The sequence below is a fragment of the Micromys minutus genome, assembly GCF_963924665.1.
Source record: "Micromys minutus genome assembly, chromosome: 1".
NCBI lineage: Eukaryota > Metazoa > Chordata > Mammalia > Rodentia > Muridae > Micromys > Micromys minutus.
In genome coordinates this window covers 98,992,273-99,011,971 of record NC_137969.1, presented here as the reverse complement: position 1 = coordinate 99,011,971, position 19,699 = coordinate 98,992,273, and the positions used below count along the sequence as shown (strand labels likewise).

The 19,699-nt window shown below is 45.6% G+C and overlaps 1 protein-coding gene across 1 annotated transcript; it reads left to right on the top strand.

Moving 5' to 3' along the window:
• Positions 1-5,846: 5,846 nt before the first annotated feature.
• TXNDC15 (thioredoxin domain containing 15) lies at positions 5,847-18,224 on the top strand (the record flags this gene model as incomplete). The annotated part of the gene is given in 6 exon segments (XM_080910197.1): positions 5,847-5,921; positions 5,925-6,081; positions 9,053-9,531; positions 12,571-12,734; positions 16,561-16,691; positions 17,725-18,224. Coding segments are annotated over 6 exon segments (1,203 nt in total). The 3' UTR covers positions 17,922-18,224.
• Between the last annotated feature and the right edge of the window lie 1,475 nt (positions 18,225-19,699).

Genomic DNA, 19,699 nt, shown 5'->3' with positions numbered 1-19,699 from the left:
CTGGGGACGACACATATCTCACGCAGGAGATAGAGGAGTCGACCCCGAACTCATTTAGGGGGACATATTTATAGGGAAAATTACACAAGCAGTTAGCAACAAGCACATAACAATTTTATTGGTTTATTCAAATTGGCACAGTCTGCTTTTGGATATGATTCAACTCTAGGCCACTCTGTTTTGGGGCACACTGACCTTCATACTAGTTTTTCTCAGGACTGCAGAGCCAGACCTTATTGAGACCAGGTGGTCTTTGGTTTTTGTTCTCAGCCTTGAGACATACTTGTCCTCAAGGCAGGGTTATTGGGGCTAGCTTAAAACTTTAACTTTTTCAGTATAAGAAGCCAAGATCCTAGGAGTCCTGTTCAGATTACCTGAGACCCACCACTGGTAGCAATCTTGTTCCTTTTGTTTCCAAATTACAGCCTTGAACCTCTTTTTGGAAGAAATATGTCACTAGGGGCAGGCTTTGAGAGTTTATGCTTTGCTGCTTTCCTACTTGGCTTACTCTTCTTCATGTTTGTGGTTGAAGAAGTGATGCTCAGCCTCCTTACCTGGCTGCCTGGTGTTAATATGGACCCATAAATCACAATGGTCTCTTCCATAAGCTTTTGGGCATGGTATTTTATTACAGAAAGCAACCATGAGGCTGGAGAGACAGCTCAGCGGTTAAGAGCACTGACTGCTCTTCCAGAGGTCCTGAGTTCAGATCCCAGCAACCACATGGTGGCTCACAACCACCTGTAATGAGATCTGATGCCCTCTTCTGGTGTGTCTGAAGACAACTACAGTGTACTTATATATAATAAATACATCTTTATAAAAGGTAACCAGTGCACACTTTAAAGGCTTATTTTGTTTTTCATTTGTTGAGATGAACTCACTATGGGCACTACCTTGACCTCGATCTTAGCCTGCCTTTGGGCTAGGATTTGTGGGCATGATAACCAGTCTTGGCATGGCCACCTTCTTTGCAGAGAAAGCAGCTTGTGAGCATTCACTCTCTCTGATAACAAGGGAGGAGGTGCTCATCTTACTCTCTTCCAATTTACCCTTCCCTGGAAGCTAATCTTCTTAGAGATTATCATCTCTGGTAATCTTAAACCCCTCTCTATACTCACCTTATTAGTGTATAAGATGAACCAATTTACTTATTTTGTGACAGGATCTTCCTGTGCTTTCAGCACTGGTATCAAATTTCTAGGCTCAAGCGATCCTTTGAAGCTGGGACTACAGGTATGCACTACTGGTCCAAGTCCAAAATTAGCTTATTTAAGTGTTTATAAAAGCGGTTATCACAATTATTGGCATATGCTGACTTCCAGCTACTATGTCAGCCACCCAAGAGGACAAGCTTATAAAGTAGAAAGGTTCACATTGGCTCACATGCTTTTCAACCTGTGCTGAAGCAGCATCTCTCACAGGGGTTACTTGGCAGAATGAAGTTGCTCACTTGTGGCCAAGAAGAGAGAGGGGGAAGAGATGGGGTCCTGGGGTACCCACTAAGGATACACCTCCACTGAACTAGAGAGCTCCCAGGAGACCTCTTTAAGCAATTCTTCTTCCGCAATGCCATGCTGTGGAGCACGTCCTTACCACAGAGGACTTTGGGGGACAGTCCAGCACAGCATTTGAAGTGAACTGGCAATCAACGCAGCATGGTTTGAAAGGTTTTGAATTCAGATTAATAGTCTAGCTTTAGCCTTGTTGAAATATTCCCTGTGACCTGAACATGAAATTTTGTTTCCTAGTGTGTCGAATTGGAGTAAATATCTTCCTTAGAGATAGAGTCTCCCTAGGTAACCCTAGTGCTGGCCAGCCCAGAACTCACCATGTAGTCTCATACGGTAACATCTGGGTAAATACTAAATCATTGAAGGAGCTCACTGGAATCTTTGTTGTAACTGCAGGGGCAACATCAAGAGGATCACAGCTGGGCTGGAGAGATGGCCTAGTGGTTAAGAGCACTGACTGCTCTTCCAGAGGTCCTGAGTTCAATTCCCAGCAACCACATGGTGGCTCACAACCATCTGTCATGGGATCTGATGCCCTCTTCTGGTGTGTCTGAAGACAGCTACAGTGTATTCATATAAAATAAAATAAATAATTCTTTAAAAAATAAAAAAAAAGAGGCTCACAGCTGCCTGTGACTTCAGTTCCAGGGGAATCTTATCAGTCAACTGCATACATCTAGTACACATACATTCACAAAGGCACACAGATACACATAAAGGTAAGAACCAAAATGAGTACACTGAATCAGCACACAGATGATATTCCCCAACATTTATTGAATGAATTCAGGTTCTATTTAGAGATTGCAAAATGAAATGACCTGGTTACAGAACAAAAGGCAGCCACTTCACTTCACTGCATGCATTCTGCTTCTCCTGGGTATAGCAGTCACACCCACAGTCACAGCACTCAGAAGATCAAGAGTTCAAAGCTTGCCGGTTACACACAGAGAAGTTGCCTGTAAAAAGCAAACAAGGGCTGGAGAGGTGGCTCCACCTTTCAGAGCATGCACTACTACTATTGCAGCCATCCTGGGTTCAGTTCCTGGCACCCACAGCAAGTAGCTCACAACTGCCTGTGACATCAGTTCTAGAACCGGTACCGTCTGGCTTCTCTCAGGCATCTACATGCCTGTGGTGCATTTAAACTCATGCAGACCCACATAAATCCACTTAAACCTAAAAACGCCATAACTAGAAACATTCTCTCTATGAATAAGGCATTTGGGAAGAGCTCAGCAAGATGCCGCTTGTCTCTCTGGAGGGTTGGAACAGGCTGGCAATGCTGGGGAGCTTTATTTGTGATCGTCTCACTATGTCCCCCTAGGTGGCCTGGGCTCTGTATGTGGACCTGGCAGGCCTGTTATTGAGATCCTCCAGCTTCTGCATCCAGAGTGCAGAGATTAAGATTTATTTAATTTTTAAGACTAGGGGATAGTATTAAGAAAAGTTCACTCCAGTGGAGGAAGGGGGCCAGAAGTTGGAGAAAGGTTAGGTACCCAGTGGAAAAAGATTAGACACCCAGTGGCACCTGATGCCTGGAAAATTGGGCAATCTGTTCTAATTTGGCTCCTTCTCATTCTCTGGCTCTTTCCTTCACCTGTGTCTAGCTTGTTCTCTCTTTTCAACCTGTCTCTGAACAACTCTTCTGAATGCCTCTGAGTGCCTCTCTGCACTGCTCTCTTAAGTAGCTTTCCGTTCCTCTCTCTTCTCATGAGAGCTGGGCACATCATATTCTGTCAAATCTTAGACATCACTTTCAAACATGGGTGCTTCCTTCTACAAACTAACTTTACTATTATTGTTTGGGATTAAATAAAGGTGTATACTACGGGCCTGTCTGTAGTCCAGCCAGGGAAATTAAAGGTATGTGCTAAGGCTGAGCCATGCCATAACTAGAAAAGGATTATTTTTTAATAGATAACACAGTCTCTGGATTTATATTGTGATCAAATATCCTGCAACATATGTTCCTGTATATAACAGTTGTAATTAGTATCAACATTTTATAAGAATGATACTAGTGTCCTGTGTCTTGACACAGATTTAATTCCAGCAAAACCCAGGGGTAAGTTGATGTCAAGGTGATACATGATTGGACGGTAGAGAGTGGGGTGGGGACAGAGCTTTGGTAAGGCAGGAGAGAAGGAGAAAGCAGGAGATTCAAGAAGGAACAACATGGAAGCAGATGTAGATGTTTCTCTCGACACATTTTTATATGGATAAAGGTTGTTATAGATATTTTATAAGAGATGGAATTGTACAGGATGATTTGACTTATCTAGGTGGGCAAATTATATCATACCAATTAGATCATAGTATTTTGGTGTGCTCTTTGATGTGGCTACTTGAGTTTGAAAGAGGGTATAGTGGTGGGACACACAAAGCCCACCACAGAATTGTGATGTGTGTGCAAGGCTTGGCAACAATCTGCCAAGGGAAAGTGAGTGAAAACAACACGCTGGGGTGGTCGTGGATTACCTGGGTCAAAAGCAGCCAGGGCCGGCAGAGCAGACAGCCTGGGTCAAAGGAAGTCGGGGTCTGAGAGTACTTGGGGGGTGGCGTGGAGCTGCTGAGATAAAGATACCCTGCAGTGCCATGTGGCCCTACTGGTGCTGGCACTAGCACAGGATAAAAGGTTACCATTTTATTTACCCAAACACCTGGGGCAGACCTGAAGGTTTCTAATCATGTCACTGAAGTTGGCATGTATCCCATCTGCTGGTGGTGAGATAGTCCAATTAGGGTTTCTCCCGTTGCCTTTACTAAATTGGTATTAGAAGATGTGCTTTTGCATATGTTTTAGGGTTTCTATTGTGTGAAATACCATGACCAAAGCAAGTTGTGGAGGAAAAGGTTTATTTGGCTTCCACTTCCACATCACAGTTCCTCACAGAAGGAACTCAAAGCAAGGGAGGAACTCAAATGGGGCAGGAATCTGGAAGCAAGAGCTAATGCCCAGGACATAGAGGGTGGCTGCTTACTGGCTTGTTCTTTATGGCTTGCTCAGCCTGCTTTCTATTAGAACCTAGAATCAACAGCCTGGAGTGACCTCACCTACAATGGGCTGACCCTCCCACATCAATCACTGATTAAGAAAATGTTCTATAGGTTTCCTACAGCCCCACCTTATGAAGGCATTTTCTCAATTGAGGTTCCTTCTTCTCAGATGACTATAGCTTGTCATTTTGTCAAGATTATAGTAAAAATTAGCCAGCACAGGCTCTAAACTTTATTTAAATTAAAAAAATTACCTTTTATGCTATGGGTGCTTTACCTGCACATATGTGTGCATGGTATGGGTACTGATGGAGGCCAGAAGGTGGTACCAGATCCCCAGAGCTGGAGCTGAAGAAGGTTATGAGCTGTCATGTGGGTGCTGGAAATCAAACCCTGGTCCTGTGCTCTTAATAAGTGAGTCACTCCTCCAGGCACAGACTCTAAGCTTTAAATGCCTGACACTAAGAGCTCTTAGGTACTCAGGTCTGAGGCACACTGCTTGGGGTTTGTATGACAGTGGTTTAGCACCCAGCTAGTAAGTATTACAGCATCTTGACTCAGAGTGCCAAGACCTTTGGCTCATAACCCTTGGCCTTCTGCAAGAGAAGTATGTGCTCTTAATCTGTTATCTTTCCCTCTCCTCTCGCCCTGCCCTTCTGTCCCTCCCACTGCCCTCCCTTTCTCTCTTCTCCTTCCTTTTTCCTCCCCACCCCCACCTCTCATTTACTGAGACAAGGTCTCACTCTGAAGCCCAGGCTGGTCTGGAATTCATGATGTAGCCCAGATTGCCTTGGAACCCACAGTAATTCTCTTGCCTCACAGGTTTCCAAGAGCTGGGATTTTAGGTGTGAACGGCCAGGCCATGGCTCTGAAGCTGCTTCTAAAGAGGTCTTCCAATTTTCTTTAATTCAAAGTACTCAGCATGTCCAAGTATTAGTATTCTCGGCCCTTTTGTCTCTTGAAATAAAAAGTATGGGTTGGAGAGATGGCTCAGCAGTTAAGAGCACTGACTGCTTTTCCAGAGGTCCCAAGTTCAATTCCCAGCAACCACATGGTGGCTCACAACCATTTGTAATGGGATCTGATGCCTTCTTCTGAGTGTCTGAAGACAGTGACAGTGTACTCATAAATAAAATAAATCTTTAAAAAAAGAAAGAAATAAAAGGTATTAACTCCACACACAAGTGCAGTATGTGTGCCGCAAGCAGTGAGGAGATGTCATGGGAGGGGCAACTGATGGCTGCTCGAATCCTGTGTTGATACTTGTTTCCCAAAGCATCTTCCAGTACAAGTGGCACAGGACTGGCCAGAGGCCGATCGCCCGACTCCAAGATGGCGGCTGCAGCGGCTGCCAGGACTCAAGATGGCGACCCGCGGTCACGCCTGCGCTCTCGGCTCTCCGCCTCCTAGTCTCGCTGGGGCGGGGGGCGCGACTCCGGTCGCCGAGCACCGGTTGTCTTCCACCGCGGTGGCGGTCGCCGCGGCTCTCTGTCGCGCGCCATGCAACTCCTCGGCTGGTGGCAAGTCCTGCTGTGGGTGCTGGGCCTTCCGGCCCGCGGCCTGGAGGGTGAGTGCGGACCCGGCCGAACGAAGGCGGCTGCGTGGGGCGGCGACGCGCTGCCACCCGCCGGTGGTGCGGGACGGTGCGTGGCGGTGCGGGCGCGGTGGGCGGTGGAGGCCGAGCCTGCCCAGGCCCCTGAGCAGGCCTGACCGGATACCCTTTGCGAAGCCCACTTTATTATTAATCATCATAGCAGACACCTGACTTTTGTTTTGGCCTGATGAGAACCCCAGAGCTCGGAGTGATGCGCTTCATCACGATCTCATCCAGCCCTTCCAGCAGCCGCGGGAGACATTATTACCTTCATTTCACAGGCTGGAGATGAGGAGGGTCCGAGGAATAAACAATTTGCCTTTCGCACTTTTTAGTAAATATCAGAGCCTGAAGTCACTCTGACTTCAGAGTTCGTGCTGGAGTCTGTTTCTGCTGGTGCACTTTTTGAAGGTGGCCACTCTTGCTCAGTTGGTATCTCTATGAAGGAAATACGAAAACTAACGTCCTAGGGCCGGTGATGTGGGGATCCCCGTGAGTGAGAAAAGGAGCCATTCTGTGCTAGAATGGGGAACAGCGAGAGGACTTATTCGTGGATCTTTTATCCACTCCTATTAAAGCCCGTTTCTTGTCTTCAGAGCAGAGGACCGAACCCAGCGCCTTGTGCTTGCTAGGCAAGCATCCCCAACTCCTAAAGCCCATTTCTTTCTTTCCTTTGTGTCTTATGTATGTATTGTTTGTTTGTTTTTCAAGACAGTGTTTCTCTCTGTAGTTTGGCTGCCCTAGAATTTAGTCTGTAGGCCAGGCTAACCTCCAACTCAGGAGATCTGCCTGTTTCTGCCTCCCGGTTTACAACAAACATTTTTTTGTTGCTGTTGTTTGTTTTGAGATAGCCTAGAACTGAGGTTCAGAACCTAAATCCTCTTTCAATGTTATGCAGCTAGAGATGTGGGCCCGTGATGGAAGTTGGTGTCTGTCAGACCACCTCACGGCTGAAATTTGGAATTTTCGTTTTATTCAATCACTAACCTTAAGAGTGAAGATGTAGGGAATAATAGGTTCTCTAGACTTCTTTCTTAAGACGAAGGCATTGGAACAAGGAGAGAATGGGGTCAGAGTGTTGTATAAGCCCTGGCTTTCTCCCCCAGGGTTTTTTTCAAGCCTGTGGTATTCCTTATCAGAAAGCAGCAATCTTAGGAAAATGCTCCTTTGGTCTGTGCTAGCTGCCTTAAGGATCTAGCCAGGTTCAGCAGCTGTCACTAGAAGTGGTGACACAGGACTGTGATCCCAACCCAATGCAGCATAGGTGGAGGCAGAAGGATCAGGATTTCAAAGCCTGTAACAAACAAAATTCAAAACAGTATTGGGTTTAGTTTCTCTATATTCAATGCACACATTAATCATTTCCTCACTAAATACTCAGATTTCTCAGGGTGGTAGTTATTGTGAACTCCTTGCAAAATGCAGGATACATTCATGCATTCATGCAGATCCTGAGATAGGACCAACTGGCTAGGGTATAGACTAGGCATAAAGGAACCCTCACTAGCGGATTCCTCCTCTGAGTGGCTGCCTCTCTGCTGACGGCTGAGTGTCTGTTTTCAGTGGTGCCACCCAGGTATCTGGGGGTGGGAGTGAGCACCTGGCCCTGAGTTCCAGAGCCTGTAATAGTCTCCCCGAGGGAGTCAGATAGCAATGGTCAGTTTGTTACTTTTTTATTGGGTGGGGGAACGTGTCACAATGTAGCAAGAAATCCCCTTGCCTCGGGCTCACTATGACTGAGATTATAGGTATGATCTACCATGTTCAGCTCTCTGAGTGTTTCCATGAATCCTGTGCATTGTACTGCTGGGCACTAGTGTGCATGGAAGGGTTAGACCATGTAGAGGGCCTGCCTTCCTATGTGGAGGGTAAGGCAGGTATCAAATGTATGCAAATTATTAAGTGAATTACAAGGGTGGAAAACACATCATGGAAAGCCCGGGCATTGTTGAGTGCCATCTGGAGACTGCTTACTCTGGTTAGGATGGATATCCTTATATAAGTGAAACTTAGTGCTTGCATCTGAAGGAGACTGGATTTGCCAGGAGATGAAGGGGAACAGAGGACTTTCTTAGCCAAGAAACCATCCTCAGGAATGGTCCAAGGCAGGATGGGGACAGTAGGAGTAATCAGGGGCCAGACAGTCACATGGTGCAGGAGAAGCCACTGGAAGAAGTTTAAACTGGAGAGAAGCAAGAGCATGTCTGACCAGGTCTGAAGGGAGATGGGCCAAGAGCGAGTGGCCAGGGTGAACTAAGTATTCGGAGTACCCCACCGGGAGATAGCCAAATTAGAAGAGTAGATTAGAGCTTACCCCCCCTCGCCTCCCCCCCAGTAATTGTCAAAGCCAAATAAAATAGCCAGAGTCGGAGTCTTGTTTATTTGTAAGCTAGTCAGGGAGAAGCATAAGCAGTTCTACTATTAAGGTCACCATCATTATTTTTCTTTTTTTAAAGATTTATCTATTTATTTTATGTATACTTGCTATCTTCAGACACCAGAAGAGGGCATCAGATCTCATTACAGATGGTTGTGAGCCACCATGTGGTTGCTGGGAATTGAACTCAGGACCTTTGGAAGAGCAGTCAGTGCTTTTAATTGCTGAGCCATCTCTCCAGCCCTCATTATTCTTTCTTTACTGTCTTTGTTACCTTTTCCTAACTGGTTGTCTGCACTGTGGTTTTTTTGTTTGTTTGCTTTTTGTAATTCACGTGGCAACTCGCAGATTTCTAGTGTGTTCTGGGTTTGCCTTTTTACTTGGCATCTTTTGCTACAGTTTCCCTGCCTGTGGTCTCCAGAACTGGAGATGGTAGTGGCTCTCTTATAGTAAAATGGAAACTTTTTATCTCTATCGGGGCACGTCTCATTTTGGAAGATAATTGTTTAAGTCTTTGGGGTTCATTTGCTTTCAAGTCAAATGTGACAATATGCTGGCCTGCTTTAGTTGCAGAGGACAGTGGTCACAGGTGGCAGGAGGAGCGGCCTGCCCCAGCTCTCCAGGTTGGAGCTGTGTACCTGCATGAAGAGGAGGCTGCTCAGGGCTATCGGGGCCAGGCAAGAGCGGAGGAACCCACTGAGGCCTCCTTGGGTCCCCATGGAGATCCCATGGTGGTGTTGTCGGTGATTCCCGGGGCAGCTGAGGACCAACGGAGCACCGAGGCCCGCGAAGGTACCTGTAGTGCACAGGGAGAGGAAGACCCACACTGCGGCGGCCGAGAGAACCTCTTTGGGCTTCAGGGTGCAGGCGGCTTCCCCGATCGAGAAGAGGAGTACTATGCTGAGCCTGGACTGGCTGAGGCCGAGCCCGTAGCCACTGAGGATGCCAACAGCACTGACAGCCTCAAGTCTCCCAAGGTGAACTGTGAGGAGAGGAATGTGACCGGGCTAGAAAACTTCACTCTGAAGATTTTAAATATGTCCCAGGTAGTGTTAATGTCTGTATGGCTTTGTCTCTATGTCTCTGTCTTTCTCTTCAAACTCACCTTATGATCTAATACTTACCAACTTTCAGATGGATATTGTCCAGGTTGGTCTCCAACCCCCGGGCTCAGGTGGGCGTGACCAGAGATCATGCTGCCTCAGCATCCTCTCTGTTCAGCCTCTTTCCTGTGACTCCATGAGGATCGTGTTGAACGACTTCCACAGCGCAGCCAGATGCAGCTCTGTTTTGACAGGTCTCATGTATCCGAGGTTGGCCTTGAATTTGCTGTGTAGCAAAAAGATGACCTATGACTTTAAACGTTGATTCTTCTGCCTCAACCTCTGGAGCGCTGGGGTCATAGGCCTGCACCACCGTGCTTAATATTGAGGTGCTGGGGATTGGACCCAACCAAGGCTTTCTATTCCAGCTCTGCTGTCTTAAAAAGATGAAGTTTAGGTGACCAAAAGCTAGTCATTCTTATACTAATCTCACCAAGGACAGAGACAGCATCCAACTGGACATCTAGGTGATTGGGATCAGAATCACAGCAGTTTTCCTTTCTAGAGCTGAGATTAGCTAAGTGATAGAGTACTTACTTAGCTTGTATAAGGCTCTGGGTTTAATTCCTAACACCACTAAACAAACAAACAAACAAACAAACAAATACTTGTGTTTTTAAAGTCTGAACTAGGGGCTGACGAGATGGCTTAACAACAAAGAGAGCACTGACTGCTCTTCCAGAGGACCGAAGTTCAATTCCCAGCACCCACATTGGCTGGCTCACAATCACATGTAGGTCTAGCTCCAGGGTATCCAATGCCCTCTCTGGCCTCTTCCAGTGCCTGTTGTCAGGTATATATACCCATATTCAGAGACATATGCATGATTAAAAAACTAATAAAAATAATTTTTTTTAAAGAAAAGAAAAGCCAAATGACTAAAACTGCCATTTGAAATTCATGCTGGGCTGGAAAATGAGTTACTGTGATGAAGTCTCTCTCTTCTCTCTAAAGACTGAGTCTAGTGCTTGCTCTGCGGTGAGACCATTGTCCAAAAACTTAGATAAATGATGATTTCCCAAGGGGATTCTAGAATAATAGTTGACAGTTTCTGTAGATGTTTAGGAAGTCAGAATAGCAGGATGCAGCCAGCCTACTCACCTAAGTGAAGCAAACCACAGCTCTGAGGGCGATGACAGCTCACTGTCACCACACCCTGTGGAGGGTGTGACATAGTTAATTCACACAGCTTCTCCAGGGTCTGGGTCAGCCTGGCTCTATTCCCTCCAGACTGCACTAAACACTCTCCTCAGGCCCTGCAGGGCTGTTTTGTTGTCAAACATATGATCCAAGCCAGTCTGGGTTACAGCTCAAACACCTGGGGCAGGAGCGGTGCTCCATTGAAAAGGCTCCATTGACTTACACTAACCTTTGGCCATACACATTGATCTTAGCTCTGGCACGATGACAGTTTGAAAGCGTTTGATGTTGTCTTAGTTAGGGTTTGATAGCTATGAAGGGACAACATGACCAAGGCAACTCTTATAAAGGCAAACGTTTCATGAGGGTGGCTTATGGTTTGAGAGTCTGTTATCAACATGGGGGGCAGTGTGCAGGCAGACATGGTGCTGGAGCAGCTGAGAGTCCCACCTCTTGAGCTGAAGGCAGTGGAAGGGGACTAGAAATCCCTGTTGGGCGGAGCTTGAGCATAGGACCTCAAAGCTCACCCCCACAGTGACACATTTCCTCTAACAAGGCCACACGTAATAATGCCACTCCCTGTGGGCCAAGCACTCAAACACATGAGTCTTTGGGGGAAAAACCTATTCAAACCACCACAAATGTATTATCTTTTTCTTACTGTAACACATTTATAAAATACCCGGGGTGATCAACTTAAAGAGAGAAAAAGCTTGTTGTAGCTCACAGTTTTGGAGCCATTACTTGGCTCCATTGTTTTTGGGCCTGTGATGAGGCAGTACACCACGGTGGAGCACATGTTGGAAAAGTACCTCACCCCCAGGGGACTGGGAAGTAAAAAGAAAATTAAGAGGTGAAGGTTTGTAGTGCACAAACCCTGCACTGGGGAGTTCGTGAGTTTGAAGTCAGCCTGGTCTATATAGTGAGTTCCATATCATACAAAACTCCACAGTGAGAGCCTTCGAATGAAACAAAACTAAAAGAGATCAAGGTCCAACAGACCCTTCATCCTCCAGGGGCTAGAAAGATGGCTCAGAGGTCAAGAGCCTTGCCTTCTCTTGCAGAGGACCTGGGTTCAATTCCCAGTACCCACACATTTTAATTTCTAGCACCCATCTGTAACTGTGGTTCCAGCGGATCTGATACCCTCTTCTGGCCACCACATGCATGAGTCACACTTGTGGCACACAGGCATGCAGCAGGAGAGCATGCTCCAGTGACCTATGACCTTCCAGGAGAGCTTACCACAGGCTGGGAGTGAGCCTCCAGCAATTGTCTTTAGCTAAGCAGTTAAGATGCCTGCTGCTCTTCCAGTGGACCTGAGTTCTCTTCCAAACACCCATGTTGGCCATCCCACAACTGCCTGTAGTTCCTGTTCTACTGTGTCTATTGCCCTCTGCTGGCTTCCATGGGCACCTGCATACACATATATGTGTAAACATGAATATACTCAAAAACACATTAAACCGTACAATTCAGTCCCATGGTTCGCAGATGCCCTGGTGGTCTGGGTGTGCTGTGAGTGCTTAGCGTTTGAGTTGGCTGGTTAAGAGAACATTGAAGTAGCATTGGGAGTGTGCACTTCTGCTGACTCATGTTCTCTGTCAGTCTCCCTCCTCTCTGCCTGTCTGCCATTCATTCACTGGAGCAGCAGTGTGTCCTCTTTCTTGGGGATCTTTCAGAAACACACACAGCTACTTTGTTTTTGCTTTGTATCCCTGACTGTCCTGGAACTTGCTATGTAGACCAGGCTGGCCTCCAACCTAAAGAGTTCCTGCTTCCTTGCTTGTCTGGCACATGTATATTTAACGCTGACCTTAACTATTGTCCTTTCCTTTGCAGGACCTCATGGATTTCCTAAACCCAAACGGTACTGACTGCACACTGGTCCTCTTCTATACCCCATGGTGCCGGTTTTCTGCCAGCCTGGCTCCTCATTTTAACTCCCTGCCTCGGGCATTTCCAACTCTTGGCTTTTTGGCACTGGATGCATCTCAGCACAGCAGGTATCCTTGGCAGAGTGTGGCTTGTCTTTTCAGATGATGGTCACGGTCACGTGGAGCCCTTGTTGGTTAAGCTACAAGTAGGGAAGGTCATGGGGCATTGTAAAAGGCTGCTGGTCAAGAGGCTCCTGGGAGCTGGTGATGTCCAGGTCTAGAAATCCCAGTGACACTGTCCTGTTCTGTGGTGGAACGAAGAGTGGCAGGTAATGACACTGGATGGCAGGGACATGGCATGGCCAGACGACCTTGGATGGTTTGGACCCAACTAAGTTAGTACAAGTGGTTCCATAGTAGGTCATCTGTCTATGCCAGTGGCCTGCAGTGTAGTTCCCAGCCCTGTGTTGTGACTATGTGTGTTTTTTTTTTTTTTTAACATTGTCATCTTTTAAAGGTACTTTCATTTATTTATTTTTAATGTATGTATGTGGGTGTTTGGGCTGTATAGATGGCTGTGTGCTATGTGCCCATGAAGGTCAGAAGAAGGTGCTGGAGCCCTTGGAACTAGAGTTATGTGAACCACTATGTAGGGTGCAGAGAACCAAACCCAGGTCCTCTGGAAGAGCAGCCGGTGCTCTTAACCATTTCTATAACCTGTTTTAATCTTCAGAAAATGTACAGATCTGTTTTTGTGCATATGCACATATATGCAGGTGCCTGAAGAAGTTAGGAAAGGGTGTCAGGTCTCCCAAGCTAGTTACAGGACATGGTAAGCCCGGGACAAGGGGACTGGGAACCAAACTCTGGTTCTCTTAAGAGCAGTATCACACTTAACTCCTTACCCGTCTCTCCAGCTTCTCATTTGTTTTCTTTCCTTCTCTCTCTCTCTCTCTCTCTCTCTCTCTCTCTCTCTCTCTCTCTCTCTCTCTCTCTCTCTCCCCCAACTCTTCCTTTCTTCCTAGTTTTGTTTTTCTATTTTTTTGAGACAAGGTTTCTCTATAAAGCTCTGGCTGTCCTGGAACTCCCTCTGTAGACCCGTCTGGCCTGGAACTCAGAGATCTGCCTGCCTCCACCCCCTGAGTGCTGGGATTGAAGGCAAGTGAGGCTGCTGCCTGGCTTTTCTTCTTTATACCTATTTACATTTCTTTCTCTTCTCTGAGACAGACGCTCACTCTGCACCCCAGACTGGCCTTGAATTCTCAGCCTCCTGAGTGCTGAGGTTATCTTTCATGCACATTACAAGTTATGCATTAGTGTAATACTTATGCACTTAATATATTAATAAATGAACGTATCCCATTATAGTGACATTATTGACATTATCCTTGCTTACACTTCTATATTGTTCATAGGACTTGCTAATCTCTTCTTCTTTGGACAGGACAGTGAGTTTGCACTGTTACCCAGGAGATAAAAGAACAGCTGTAGGCTGGTCATCAATATGCCTGCCTGCCTGTTATCCTTATTTTATATTTGTTTATGTGTATGTGTGTATTCATTGTTTATGAAGAAATAAATTGTCCTTTAAGTTAGTAATTATCAGTTTTGTTTTTTTTTTTGGTTTTGTGTTTTTTTTTTTAAAGATTATGTATTTATTATATATAAGTACACTGTTGCTGTCTTCAGACACACCAGAAGAGGGCATCAGATCTCATTATAGATGGTTGTGAGCCACCATGTGGTTGCTGGGATTTGAACTCAGGACCTCTAGAAGAGCAGTCGGTGCTCTTAACCTCTGAGCCATCTCTCCAGCCCAATTATCAGTTTTTAAAGATTTTTAAAAAAATTTATGGTGTATTAGTGTTCTCTAGAGGAACAGAGCTGATAGGAGATCTATCTATCTACCTATCTGTCTGTCTGTCTATCTATCTATCTATCTATCTATTCATCCATCCATCCATCCATCCATCCATCTATCCGTCCATCCATTTATCTATCTAACAAGGATTATTGGAGTGGCCTACAGGCTGTGGTCCAGCTAGACCAACAATGGCTATCTCCCTACGGAAAGGCCAAGAATCCAGAAGTTGTTCAGTCTGCAAGGCTAAATGTCTCAGCTGCTCTCCAGTCTACATTGAAATCCCTGTGTTCAAATATCCGAGAAGGGATGCCTCCCAAGCAGGGTGGAAGAACTTGCTAGCTAGAATATGGGCAAGCAGGCAAAAAGCAAAGCCTCTTTCCATGTTCTTTTATGTAGGATGCCACCAGAAGGTACGACCCAGTTTTAGGGTGGTCTTCTCTCTTCACATGATCCAATCAGGAAGCTACTATAGTGCCAGGGAAGTGTTAATGATCCCCCCCCCCCCCAAATAGACAAGAGCTGATCCAGTGCAGCTCACAGCAGGGTCTTTATTTGAGCTAGCTTGGATCCCTCAGCTCACCACCGACAGGCAGGATGTTTTTTGGTGGAGAGGAGTCTCAATCATCTTTGGGGTAAGGCTTTATAGAAAGCACAAACCAGAGGGTGGGGTGGGGTGGTGGTGAGTGTGCAAACATCTAATTGGAGAGCTACTATGGCCTTTAGCATAATTGGCTGGTGTTGGGAGTCAGATCATAAACTTAATTTCTACTTCCCTCTACATTGGTAGCTGTTAGGCAGGGGGCGGGCTTGTTGGCAATTAACTTGGAAAAACTGGATTTGTTGGGGTTAGTCTCGAAACTGGAGCTAGGCTCGGGTTTTATTGGGGAGTAACTTGGAAATTAATGCTAGGTACCTGCTTGTTAGTCTGCCTGAGTTCAAGTTCTCTGAAATGAGCTCTGAATTTAAAAGATTTGGTCTCTCAATACCTCACAGATGTATCCAGATGCTTGGGTTTTAGTTGATTCCACATGTGGTCAAATTGACAACCAAGATTAGCCACCACGCATGGAATTTGAGTGTCTGCATGTACGTGGAGGTAGAGAAGAGTGTCAGGTACTTGGAGCTGAAGTTGCAGGCAGTGGTGACCTGCCCCATACAGGTCCTCTAGGAGAGCATCATGTATGAGCTCCTAACCACTGAGCTATCTCTTCAGTCCTAACTTAGTAACCTTTCTGTCTGCTTTTGGAAAGTATGTACATGGGCTGGCCTAAGGGATGGCGATGTTTGTCAGGCTCAGAAGCATACGCTACTGATTACATCTTCTCTGGGATTACCTCTGCCTTCTTCCCTGCCCTCCCCTCCGAAGGCTTTTGGACTCCTCCTTGCTGCCTTCCTTTGCCTTCATTATCCTCGATTACGGAGGACACTTCCCTTACTGGGTGTGGAACATGTGTGTGACAATGTTGGGATGACACATGTGCCATTGCTCATCCAACACTGTTGGTTAGTGCTGGGAGAAACCGTGGAGTGGCGAGGTTTAAACAATGTTCCCAAAGGTCATAGCTGGTTCTGGCATCAAACCACTGCCAGAACGAACCTGGACTGGCCATGTGAAGGTAAAAGAAGCCTGCAGGCTACTTCTGCCAAGTCTTCCCTCCCTAGTGTGAGCCTCCTGCTGTGTACACTGAGTCATGGAGTCCTTTGCACAATTTGGGAAAGAATCCTTTGCTTATTATATGCTGACCTTTTTGGAAGGAAAGGATGGGCATTCTAAAGTTTGAAGTTTAATTTTTATTTTTTTCTGTCAAGAAAATTGACACACTGTGCTTTATCCATGAATTAGAATTTTCTGGTCTGTGTTGTTTTGACATTTGGAATCACTGGGTCATGGCTGGAGTCATATGCTAATACCAACTGATTTGGATTGCAGAGCAGGACTGCTCCAGCCCTGACCCTGGCAGTGGCAAGGAATAGACCAGAAGTCAAAAGTTCGACTCTCAAAAACTGTAGATCACAACGAACTTTTCATTGATTTCCACATGAGAACACTTGGTGTAGGGCTTTCTAACAACTGCCTTCTTTCTTTTACAGCCTTTCTACCAGATTTGGCACTGTAGCTGTCCCTAACATTTTGTTATTTCAAGGAGCTAAACCAATGGCGAGGTTTAATCATACAGATCGAACTTTGGAGACGCTGAAAATCTTCATTTTCAATCAGACAGGTATGTAGAAATAGCATCCGAGGAGGAAGGTGTTTTTTGAGGGTCTTCCTGTGTAGTCCTGGCTGAACTTGCTCTATAGACCAGGCTGGCCTAGAACCCAGAACTTTATGTTAGTAGTAGTATACAATATATCTTCTTTAGTCTGCCTTGCAGCTAACTATTGTTGGTCAGCTGAATTGTTGGGCACACTTATGCTTTATTTTAATTGTGTCAAATTCCATTTATTAATCCATTTGCAGAAGTTGTGTTAATTCCTTAGTGTTTGCCAAAATGCATGGCCTGTTGTAAACGTTTGATTGTGGTGAGCTGAAGAAATGTATCCCTCGGAGACGTTCCTTCTTCACAGCCACACAGCCTGGACTGTGAGCATCCCTCTTCTCCCTGAGGTGCACTCACTAGAATGAGTGCAGATTAGAACCCGCCACAGTGCACATTGTTCTCGGTTTTCTCCTGACACTAAAGAGCAAAGACCCTCCTTATCTCAGGTTATCTCAGAGCGGCCTGAGTGGTTGCTGGGAATTCTGAGCCTCGTGCTGGACCCTGACTCACAGGTCAGTGTGGAGTCAATGGGGAGAGAAAGCCATTGTGTTTAGTGATTGCAGAGTCCTAGTGCCTGGTGTCTTTGGTGATCACTGCCCAGTGGTGGTTGATTGTCTTACAGGTCTTCCAGGAACTCTTTTAAAGGCATATTGATAACTGGTGGGAGCCTCTGAGAGTAGCTTTATTTTGTTGAACTTTGGTCTTAAGAGAACAAAAGATAAATCTTAAGAGCACATTGACTAGAAAAGCTCCACAGAGTCAGAAATTCTGGAGTTTTAGCTTTGAAAGGCTGGAAGGCTTCCTGATCCTTTGATGTGGCGGGAAGAAAGGCACGTAACAAATCACACTGACACGCATGTAAAAGCCTTCCAAGATCTGCTTGAGGTGGTGTTTATTTTAGGGTTGCTTGTCATTTTGCATGCTATGCAACGTACTTTAGACAAGCCTTGGATGTGTTTTCTTTCTGATCTGGAACAATTAATTTCTCTTTCAGGTATAGAAGCCAAGAAAAATGTGGTGGTAACACAAGCCGACCAAATGGGCCCTCTCCCCAGCACGCTGATAAAGACTGTGGATTGGTTGCTCGTATTTTCCTTGTTCTTTTTAATTAGTTTTATTATGTATGCCACCATCCGCACTGAGAGTATTCGGTGGCTGATTCCAGGACAAGAGCAGGAACACGCAGAATAGAGACAGAACTGAACTGGAACAAGCGGGGTCTCAGCCCCTCTCTCATGGCAGACTTAGCATTACAGCCGCCAGTGTGCGGACTTGCAATGGAAGTCAGATTCGGGAATCATGTTCTTGTGGAACTACTGAAAGGCCACAAAGATTTCATGTCAATGTGATTTTACTATGACAATTAGATGCAAAGTGTCCACTAGAATCGGCTGTTCTTGTTCTTAATACTTGAACAAAATGAATTTCTCTTCTAGTGTCGATAAGCAGGGAAGTGTTGTATGAGGAGCTAGGACGGGAAGTGTGGGTCCACTACAGGGCCATGTGAAAAATAAAGTCACTGAAAGAATTCAAAGTGGTTTCCCTTGTTTCTAGGAGTGGCGGACATTACTAGACATTAGAGGAAATTTCTAATTCTAATTAAGACATGTTAATTCTGTGCTAGAGCACAGACTCTAACCAGTTATATACCAGAAGCATTATTTTACTTAAAACCCTGAACACAGCTACATGGAGATCTAAAGGAAGTAAAATTCTGTTCTTGCCTGGAGGTTGAGTCTGCTCTAGTTTAGGACACATTTAGAAAGGAGACAACATGGGCTGCTGAGATGGCTTAGCAGATAAAGGTGCTTACCACCAAGTGTTCATGAAGACCCAAGTTCAGTTCCTGTGGGAGGAAAGAACTGACTCCTGAAAGTTGCCCTCTGACCTCTAAGTGTACACTATAACATACTCCATACATTTATCAAAACCAGAAAATCTTATTGAGACAACGTATTGTTTATACAAACCTCTTGACAAACTGTTCTTTAAATTCGGACGTGAGCACCAATTGCCTGATGGTAAATTATGCTTTGTGGTTTTTGGGTCTCGTTAGGCAGCCTTGGCTGGCCTGAAACTCAGAGATTCCCCTGTGTCCGCCTCCTGAGTGAGTGCTGGAGCTAGAGGGGACCGCCACTGTGCCTGGCTTGACTAGTTACAGTCCATTTCATCCAGTGCTTTAGACCTCTGCCACACCCATCCTTCACTTGCGGCTTTGGCTAGATTTGGGAAGCTATGGTTTCAGTGGCCACGAGGCCGAGGCGGGAACATGGCGCCCCAACACTTTAACTTGCCTACGGATTGGTTTTCAGTTCTAAGCTTTGCTCTCCCTCCTCTTCCAGTGTGTAGCCCAGGCTGACCTCCAACCTCAGATCCTCATGTCTGTCCTGAAAGCTGAGATTCCAGGTGAGTACCACAGGTCCTGGAAGAATCCTCACTTTAATATACACATTTCAAGACTATTTTCCATGATTATAAACATTTGGTGTAAATACTAGAAATAATAAGACTTTTAATTTTACCCCAGCACCTGATCCACAGGCACGAGACTAAAGAAATCCACGCTGATACCCAAGTTATTCTAAATCAGTGCTGCCTGACCCCACCCTCAGATTACCCCGAATGTTGCTCTTCCAGATTGTTACATTTTGTTAATCGGACAAAAGTCTAAACTTTAGGTTATTTTGAGGCTCTATTTTTTTCTAGGTCCACTTGGGATTTAATACTGCTAGCAACTGTGAAACCAATCTTAAATGAGCTCTGTAATATATCCCTTTGCTAAATTCTCTGTAAAATAGATAAAAACAAGAAAATACTGATTTTTTTTTTTTTAAAGATGGGGTCTTGCTATGTATCCCAGGCTGGCCTGCAGCTCTAGAATTCTGGGATTAAAGGTGTGTGCCACTATGTCTTGCAAGTTGGCGATACTAATGTGCTGATTTTGAAAATCTAACAGAGGTGTGCATGGT